The following is a 10,089-nucleotide window of genomic DNA, read 5'->3' on the forward strand; positions in this document are numbered from 1 at the left end:
TCATGGTCAAAGGCGCGCTGCGCGAACACCACCCCACTCTGGGGGTTCACTGACACGTAGGATGACAGCATCCTGGGTTCCAGGTCACTGGCCACAATGGAGTAGGAGACTTGGCCATTGGGTCCTAAGTCGGGGTCGGAAGCGCTGACTTGTGAGATTGAGGCTCCTGGCGGGTTGTTCTCAGCCACGTGGACCACATAAGAAGCCTGTTTGAAAACCGGAGGATTGTCATTCACATCACCGATGTTCAGGGTAATGCTGGAGCTGGAGGTGAGGGGCGGCTTGCCGCGGTCTGTGGCTATAATGGTGATATTGTACTCTGGGTTCTTCTCACGATCTAGAACCCCATCTGTCATTAATTTGTACGTGTTTCTTGACGAAGTGAGTATTTTAAATGGAACATCACCTTCCAGTTTACAACTAACTTCTCCGTTGTTTCCTGAATCCTTGTCACGGATTTTGAGCAAAGCAATGTGCGTTCCCAACTCAGTGTCCTCCATAATGAGGTCTGGAAGAGACTGGAATATCACTTCTGGGACGTTGTCATTTTCATCTATGACTTCTATCTCCACCGTACATTGTGCAATCATTCCTCCACCATCCTTTGCTTCCAAAACTATGGAATATTCTTTGACTTCTTCAAAATCTAATGTATTTAGAATAGTAATTTCCCCAGTATTCGAATTCAGATTAAACTGGGTGATAGGGCTAGCTTCGCTGAAAGAAAAGGTGATCTCAGCATTGATCCCCTCATCCTGATCAGTGGCAGTCACCTGAAGCACGGTGGTTCCAGGGGACGCGTTTTCTGGAAGGCTCACCCTGTATATATCTTGGCTAAACACTGGTGGGTTATCATTGGCATCAATCACTAGGACTTGTATCTGTGCAGTGCTGCTTAGGGGTGGATCTCCAAAGTCCAAGGCAGTCAAGGTCAAGTGGTAGGATTTCTGCTTTTCCCGGTCTAAAGGCATCTTCAATACCAGCTCAGGGTATTTACTGCCATCTGATTTCTCTTTATTCATGAGTGAGAAATGATCATTGGGGCTGAGCTGGTAATTCTGTAGTGAGTTGGTACCAATATCTGCATCATGGGCAGATAATAAGATAAATCGTGTGCCTGGCTGTGCCGACTCAATTATTTGCAGCTCAAAGGAATTTTGCGAGAATTTTGGCGTGTGGTCATTAATGTCCTCGATCTCCACATTCACGTGATAAAAGTTCAGCGGATTGTCAGCCACAGCCTCAAATTCCAGAGCACATGCTGGATTCTTCCCGCATATCTGCTCCCTGTCTAGCCTGCTGCTTACAAGCAACTCCCCACTCTCCGCGCTCACCGTGAAGTAAGGCTTCTCCGAACTGACACGCAGTTTTCGAGTGGGCAACTCCCAGACACTGAAGCCCAGGTCCTTAGCCAGGTTTCCCACTACCGAGCCCTTGGGCATTTCCTCGGGAATCCTGTAGCGGATCTGCTCAGACAGCGCCCGGCAGAACAAAGACAGCAGGAAGGGAAAGAGCACTGGCCGCCTCTCAGCCCGGCCCCGCTCCCCAGCGCCGCTCCCCATCCCTCTTGCTCTCCTCACCTTGCTCACCAGCCTGGACACAAATAATCTCTGTTTTGCAGATGTCCACAGCTCCGAACCGACTTAAGTTCTAGTTCCAGTTCAGGAAAAGAGTCTTCTATTCCGGGGGAGGAAGCGGTGGAAAGACTATGGTTGGAGAGTCTGAGATGGGGCTGCCCTAGAAAGCGCCGCGTCTGCGCGGGGAGATCGCGAGCGCCCAGTTCTCCACTTTGGCCAACAGCGGCGCCCAGAGTCCACGCTGGGAAACTGCAGCCTCTGCTGCTTCAGTTTCACTAGTATGATAATTATCATTGTGTGCCTAACTGAAAAAGCCATGCTTTTTTCCTATGTTCGTATATTTAATAACGCTTAAAGTTGTACTCTTAGAAATGCCTTTATTCCTGATTTCTAGGTTTTCCAGGAAATCATATAGATTTAATACATAAACATCTATGTATTGACATAATCATTCACAAATCTTCGAACACACACTACTCACACAAAGATGAACCTAACACAGAGTTGGCCTAAGTAAACCACCTGACTACAGTAATTATACATTAGTAATATAATAAATAAACTCCATCTTTCTTTTCTTGTTCCTACTGTTTCCCCCACGTTTCTAGGTACTTGCAAGTTTATTTATTTAAAAATTTTCCAGACAGCATCATTGATGCTAAAATTGTTTTTAGGAAGGCACAATTTGTACTTATCTTCAAACATATATCTTTTACCAATAGGTTAAGTGATATCTTTATGGTAATATTATGTGATTGTCATTTCTGCAATCATATGCAATATTAGGTTAAGGAAATGGGATAGCCTAAAAATAGGCTATCCTTTTCCTTCCAATTACACAATTATTTTCCTCATTATAAAATATAACATTAATCTTCAAAGTTATCAGGGATATAGCATTTCGCCTCAACAAAATCACCAACATCTATTGCATTGAAACACTGATTCCTACCTCTACACTTATTTAACATTCATGATGACTTCTGTATGAAAGGAAATAATTCCTAGAAAGTGGGCTTGCAATAGCTCCTGAATTAAGTTATTATTTCTCCCCTTTGTTTAAAAATATTTTAAAGAATCTCATAAACTTTTTTGTTGTTATTGCAGTTTTTGCCCGGGGCTGGGTTTGAACTCACCACGTCCAGTATATGGGACCAGCGCCCTACTCCTTAAGCCACAGTCACCGCCCTGAATCTCATAAATTTTAATTTGAGGATTTAAAAATATTTTTTATAACTATGTTTCTGCCAAAGTACCTTTCCTCATAAAGTATCATAACATTGTCCTCTTCTGCAAGTGATTATACATCTGAATATACAGAATGTGTGGACAATTGGGCAATGTATTATATGCAAAATACCACTAAATATAACACTACTTTAGAGAAAAAGATATTAAAAAATAACAGACGGAGGGGCCAGACTATGTTCCACAGGTGAACCTGGAAATCCTGTGCTCAAGGAATCCTTTCCTCCTCAGCCTCTTGTCACCCCCTTCCAGATAATAATCATTTAACATACGAAATAATATGGAAGTAGTTAATTTCAGATTGGGTTATTTCTAATCAATAAATAAAATCAGTTGGTGACCTAGGATTTGAGTAGATGAGACAGTTGTTTCATAAAGCCAGCATGCACAATATCCCCAAGCTCCCACTAAAAGAGCCCATAGACACATTTCACATGGATATACCACTAAAAACAACATACTACTTTCTGTGTTAAAAACACATAACTGGGCACCACCCATAGCTCAGTGAATAGGGCACTGGCCACATACACTGAGGCTGGCAGGTTCGAAGGCAGCTGGGCCAGCTAAACAACAATGACAACTGCAACAAAAAATAGCCGGGTGTTGTGGCGGGCACCTGTAGGTACTTGGGAGACTGAGACAAGAGAATTGCTTAAGCTCAAGAGTTGGAAGTTGCTGTGAGCTGTGACACCACAGCACTCTACTGAATGTGACATAGTGAGATTCTGTCACAAACAAACAAAAAACCCCACATAACTGCCTGTTTCACAAATGCCAGTTATAACACCTGAAATTTTTGACATATTTTATTGGTTTTGGTCAATGACCTTTCATTTAACATTAGACACCATGTCTGTCTTAGTTAAGGTCAGCACACACATTTCATTATTTAGGCATCAACCTAATCTTGCACTAGTAGCCTAACTTGACTAAAAGATTATACTTTAAATAGGTCAAGAAGAAACCAAGATTTTCTGGATCATCAAGGTGAAGTACACATAACCAAGATCAGAAAACAGAAAAGAGTTTCAGATTAGAAAAAGTCTTCAAGAACACTGTATAAATCAGAATGCTAAAGAGAATACTGAGAAGGTGCCTGAGGTGTGTTCTACTCTTGCTTACCTACTACAATAAGAAAAACTCAACAATTTGTTTTCATTTATAAAACACACAAGTTAAGAAAACCAAGTGGAAGGTAGGTGGAAATTACCAAAAGGTGATAGTCCACTTATTAACCATCTTGCCCATAGGCTTCCGCTAAAGAAAGGATATCATAACTGACGTTTTCAATGTTAAAGTATCACCATTGAAGTAAACTGGTGAACTAGTTTTTGCCTCTTTAAATTTTTTTTTAATTCCTAACTTCATAACACTTGTTTTGCAAAATAATAGAAAAATATCACATGAAATATAATTCCTCATGGAAATAAAGGAAGGCCTGAGCTCACCTGAATACTTGGGGCTTCATCCTTACATTCATGGAAATCTATGGATGTTAACAAAGAATCATTTTTCTCACAGCTCTCCTGGCTGATGAGTGTGTCCACATAATTGGGCTGAGGGAAGATCAGGTGACTCTTTCTCGAGTCCGCGGTGAGGGAGACCTCATGGGAATAGGTCTGCAGGAAAGCCTGCACCCCGTCCACACCAACAAAGTTCGAGGCAGGCATGCCTGTCAGCACAGCTCCGGAAGTCTGCAGCAGACGTGACTTGTGCCAGCGCCCCAGCCTAAGTGCAAGCAACACCATGACAAAGGCAAGGAAGACACAGGAGACCACCGCCACTGCCACCACCAGGTATAGAGTGAGGCCAGAGTCGTAAGGCCCAGCTGGCGGTTCAAGGCTGCTCAGGTCAGCCAGAACTTCTGGGATACTGTCAGCCACAGCCACCGTGAGTGTGACAGTAGCTGAGAGAGGGGGCTGGCCATGGTCCTGGACGGCCACCAGAAGGCTCTGCTTCAGCGCATCTCTGTCGTGTAGGGTCCGTGCTGTGCGCACCTCACCCGTGTGCAGCCCCACAGAGAAGAGCCCTGGCTCACTGGCCTTGAGCAGGCGGTAAGACAGCCAGGCGTTCTGGCCTGAGTCTCTGTCCACTGCCACCACCTTGGTCACTAGGTAGCCAGGCTCTGCAGAGCGGGGTGCCAGCTCCACACCTGTAGATCCATCAGTGGGTATGGCAGGGTATAGGATCTCGGGTGCATTGTCATTCTGATCCAGCACAAAAAGGCTAAGTGACACATTGCTGCTCAGGGGTGGGTTCCCGCTGTCATGTGCTGTCACTATCAGTTGTAGGTTTTGAAACTGCTCATAGTCAAAGGATCTCAGAGCATACAGCACTCCAGTATCAGAGTTGATAGAGACATAAGAAGACACTGGAGCTCCCTGGATGGTGTCTTCCACCAAAGAATAAGTAATCTCGGCATTCTCATCGCTGTCAGGGTCTTGTGCAGTCACCAAGAAGATGGAAGTGCCTCTGGGGTTGTTCTCAGGGAAGTAGACTGAGTAGGAGGAGTGGGGGAAGGTGGGTGGATTGTCATTGGTGTCTGCCACATGCATAGAGATGTGAGTTTCAGTGGATAGGGGAGGAGTTCCACCATCTGTGGCTTGCAGTGTGATGTTATACACAGAGAGTTTTTCCCGGTCAAGACTTTTGGCTGTCATCAATCTATAATAATTATCTATTGATCTTTCTAACTTAAAAGGCATATTTTCTGGAATAGTGCAGGTCACTTCACCATTCTTCCCAGAATCTCTGTCTTGGACGTAGAAAAGAGCAATTACTGTCCCAGGAGGTTTGTCTTCAGGGATTGTGCCACTTAAAGACGTTACAGTCACTTCTGGAGCATTGTCATTCACATCTAAAATCGTGATCAGTACTTTTACCTTTGTCAGACTACTAGAACCATCCTGAGCCTGAACTTCCATTTCATAGAAGCCAGATTCTTCATAGTCTAGTTCTTCTAAAGTTGATAATTCTCCTGTAAGGGCGTTCAGGTGGAATCTTTGTAGAAGTTTTGGAGTTTTTTTCCGAAAAGAATATGTCACTTCCCCATTTACTCCCTCATCCAGGTCGACAGCATTTACTGTGAGCAGCTTTGTACCCACGGGCACGTTCTCTGGGACAGTTACTTGGTACTGGGGCAGAGAGAAGACGGGAGCATGATCATTCACATCCAGCACCGTTACCTGGATTCGGGCAGTGCCAGATCGGGGCGGGTCACCACCGTCATAGGCAGTGAGAACCAGGTGGTGAACCTTCTCTTCCTCCCGGTCCAGCATTCGCTCCAGTACCAGTTCTGGGTATTTAGTGCCATCGTCTCCACTTTGCACAACCAGGGAGAAGTGGAGGTTGGGGCTGAGCTGGTATCTTTGGAGGGAGTTCGTGCCAACATCCGGATCCCCCGCCTCGTTTAAAGGAAACCGCAGTCCAGGAGCTGTATTCTCAATTATTTTTACGTTTATTTCTTCAACCAAGAATCTAGGAGCGTTGTCATTAATATCCATTATTTCCACTTCTACAGGATAAAGATTCATTTCGTCTTCCATCAAGATGTTAAAATTTATGAGACACCGCGGGCTCTGAGCGCAGAGCTCCTCGCGATCTATCCTGTCTGCGGTGACCAAGCTGCCACCTCGCGGGTTCAGAGAGAAAAGCTGCGTCCTACCTCTGGAGACGATGCGGACTCCGCGCTCCGACAGCTCCCAGGGCTCCAGCCCTAGGTCTTTGGCGATGTCACCCACAAAAGAACCTTTGTCTGTCTCCTCCAACACCGAGTAGACAATAAGTCCTGCCCAGGCTCCCTGCAAGGTCCCCAGGAGGATGGAGAGCAAGGCGAATCCTGTGTAATTCCCGCCCCTCTGCCGAGCCGCCATTATCCTGCTCTTCTTGTTTAGGCACCGACCTGTGTCTGGATGTGCTTCTGAATGCTGGTGTATTAGCACGGACCCCTCTGTATTCTGAAGAAAGGCCCAGAGTCTAGCAAGATAGAGGCTTGAGTTTGGCGCAGCTCGGAAGAGGGCTTGTCTCAATTTGTCGTTTCTCTGTGTTGTAAAACTCGGTGGTTCTGTGGAATCTCTCGCACCATTTTCCCCTGTTGGTGAACAGCGGCGCTTAGAGTCCTTACTAAGTTAATGCACCACATAGCATCAAACTGATTTTTATGGAAAATTGTTTCTTCCTTCCAAATTTCTCTATGTGGTTAAATTTCTTCACTCCAGATATCTCTGATATACTTTTAAAATCTATTTTAAGGCACTGAATTAACGTAACAGTGTTCGTGGATGGATGTTTGATATTCTCAGATAAGTTTATAAAATGTTTTGAACTGCAACTTTGAAGTTACTCTTTGGGGCACTGACTCACATTTTACTGCACATATAAAAATCAATCATTGAAGCCAAAAGGTAACCTTTATTTAAATGCATATGAGAGAATTTACATAGAAAATATTTACATCAGTGTATGTAAATTTTAATTAATTCAATACTGTTACTGAACACATATTATATTGTACTACATAGACACCACCACACAAGACTCAAAAAGTCGAAATTGACTTTGAAATACAGAAAAGTAGTTTGATAAATGTTTGATTTTATAGAATCTTAGAGCTTTAACACCTTCATGTTAATGATTTTTTGTAAATGAGAGAGAATGCTTTATTCCTGATTGTAAAGTAGTAAAACAACATAGGAATCCAAATATCCTTACTGTCATTCTCATAAGAAAAAAAGAAATAATTGTTGGTCTTGGTAATGCTTCATGCGAAAAAGTGTCATGAGAGATGAGGTAAGAAGCCAAGCAGCAATAACCAGCTATAGCAGCAACCAACCAATTTATGCAGAAGGCAGAAATTTGCAGTGATCCTACTGGGTTGGGAAGAGAAAATGGGTGTTGGTGTGACCGTTTTTTTTTTTTTTCATTATGAAATTCAAATCTTCATCTTACCCTATTCTAGCATAGTTGAGAAACAAGGGATCTCTAGATAGCATCTGGACCACAAGCAAGACTGTAGAGAAAGGATACTTAGAAGTACTCATATCTGCATTGATGATGGATTAAAACTCTATTAATGGACCCAACGCTTCCCTCAGCTAGCAGAAATAAAAGAAAGTCCCATTCATATGTTTGCAGAAGAAAAAAAGAATGACCTTCTCTGGCATAAAGATCTAGCAATAAATAAAAGACCTAGTCTTGCTTTGTAAATTATATTAAGTCTTAGAGAAATAGCTGGTAGAACCAGGAGAGGAATCCAGAAGTAAAAATGCTTAACTTAGTTTGGTGGGAGGTTCCTAAGTAATCTGTTTCCGCTCTTGGGTAGCATTGCCCCAGAATATAGGACATACTTTGAGTGAAATGCTGTTTCAATCTATCAAAATAATTCAAACTCATATTTGCTTTTACCAAGTAGATAAAATAATTTTTTAAGGAACTAAAACGGGTATTAAGATGAATTCCATAAATAGGAATTAAATTCTATTTGTTTAATTGTGATTTTGGACTTCTTATTGATGAAAGAAAAGTGTATGGTCATTAAACACAATATACATTACAAAAAATTTCAAACAAACTTTCATGTTATGGCTCCCAACGTTTCAATCCTTTTCTATCTGATGCCTCCAAATTCATAGTTTAATGTCACATTTGTTTCTTCTTCTACAGTTTAAAAATAAGTCTTAATTATCCAGGCATGGTGGCTCACACCTGTAATCCCAGTACTTTGGGAGGCTGAGGCAAGAAGATTGCTTTAGCCTAGGAGTTGAAAACCAGCCTGGTCTTTCAAGACCTCACCTATTCTCTAGGGGAAAGAAAGGTATTAATAGTTCATTTCTTCTAAGTAACTTCTTTGGAACTAAATAAATAAGGTCTAGCTAAATGAAATTATAGACTACAGTGAACATAAAGTATACTTTAGGGAGTAAATGGCTTCCTTATCTCTAGTATTCAAGTTTTCTAGGTTATCCCACGACATAAAATTAAATATTAAAGATATTTACTAGACCACCAAGATATGTTTAATAAAATACAACATAAGCTCACTACACCAAATTGAAATAATCTTATAGTTTAAAGAGAGTATATTACTGGGCATGGTGGCTCATGCCTGTAATCCCAGCACTCTGGGAGGCTGAGGCAGGTGGATCGCCTGAGGTCATGGATTCCAGACCAGCCTGAGCAAGAGTGAGCCCCTGTCTCTAAAAAATAGCTGGGCATTGTGGTAGGCGCCTGTAGTCCCAGCTACTTGGGAGGCTGAGGCAAGAGGATCACTTGAGCCTAAGAGTTTGAGGTTGCTGTGGGCTGTGATATTCAAGGCAATAAAGTGAGACTCTGTCTCAAAAAGAGAGGGAGAGCGCACGCAGGTGCGCGCGCAAAAGAGAGAGAGAAAGAGAGAATTTTATTATTGATTGAGTTATTTATTAGAATCCTGATCATGTATTTACTTACATTAAAAAAATTTTGGCTTGGTGCCCATAGCACAAGTGGTTACTGCCCACAGAGGCTTGCAGGTTTGAACCGGACCCGGGCCAGCCAAAACAATGACAACTGCAACAAAAAATAGCTGGGCATTGTGGCGGGCGCCTGTAGTCCCAGGTACTTGGGAGGCTAAGGTAAGAGAATCACTTAGAATTGGAGGTTGCTGAAAGCTGTGACGCCATGGCACCCTACCGAGGGCAACATAGTGAGACTCTGTCTCAAAAAAAATTCTATGAAAAATCTATTTGATTTCCCAGGCATCAGCATTGAGCAACTTTTTTCCTTCTCTTTTTCTTTTAAAAAAGGGGTCTCACTTCGTTGCCCAGGCTACAGTGCAGTGGACTCATCCTAACTCACTGCAAACTCAAATTCAGAGCTCAAGTGACCTGCCTGCCTCAGCATCCAGTGTAGATGAAACTACAGTTGTGCAGGAGCATGCCCAAATAATTTTTCTTTTCTCCTCTTCCTCCTCCTCCTTCTTCCTTTTCTTCTTCTTCCTTCTTCTTTCTTATTTCTTCTCCTCCTTTTTCTTCTTCCTTCTTTCCTCCTCCTCCTCCTCCTCTTCTTCTTTTATAAAAGACAGAGTCTAACTATTGCTCAGGCTGGTCTCTTGAACTCCTGGCCTCAAGCAATCTTCCTGCCCAGGCCTCCCAAAATTCTGGGATTTTTCTTTTTAGAACATTTTCTATTAAAAACCATCTGTTTGGGCTCGGCGCCTATAGCTCAACCGGCTAAGGCGCCAGCCACGTACACCTAAGGTGGCAGGTTCGAATCCCCAGCCCGGACC

At 43.0% G+C, this 10,089-nt stretch overlaps 2 protein-coding genes across 4 annotated transcripts in view; both read right to left on the minus strand.

Moving 5' to 3' along the window:
- The window catches only part of LOC111725982 (protocadherin gamma-B4-like), a 2,474-nt gene extending 904 nt beyond the window's left edge, over positions 1-1,570 (minus strand). The window contains exon 1 of the mRNA XM_023514329.1: positions 2-1,570. Within this exon, the coding sequence (XP_023370097.1) occupies positions 2-1,562 (1,561 nt within the window). The 5' untranslated portion in view covers positions 1,563-1,570. The remainder of the gene's footprint in view (position 1) is intronic.
- LOC100943920 (protocadherin gamma-C4) overlaps positions 1-10,089 on the minus strand; it is a 187,732-nt gene that overhangs the window by 123,825 nt on the left and 53,818 nt on the right. Inside the window, exon 1 of one of the 3 annotated variants that reach the window (XM_012808320.2) lies at positions 4,277-6,700. The exons of the other annotated variants lie outside the window; for them this stretch is intronic. Within the exon in view, the coding sequence (XP_012663774.1) occupies positions 4,277-6,700 (2,424 nt within the window). Of the gene's footprint in view, positions 1-4,276; positions 6,701-10,089 lie in introns of those variants that run through there. 3 annotated transcript variants of the gene reach the window in all.

The sequence above is a fragment of the Otolemur garnettii genome, unplaced genomic scaffold (genome assembly GCF_000181295.1).
Source record: "Otolemur garnettii isolate 467f Iridium unplaced genomic scaffold, OtoGar3 scaffold00003, whole genome shotgun sequence".
Lineage (NCBI taxonomy): Eukaryota > Metazoa > Chordata > Mammalia > Primates > Galagidae > Otolemur > Otolemur garnettii.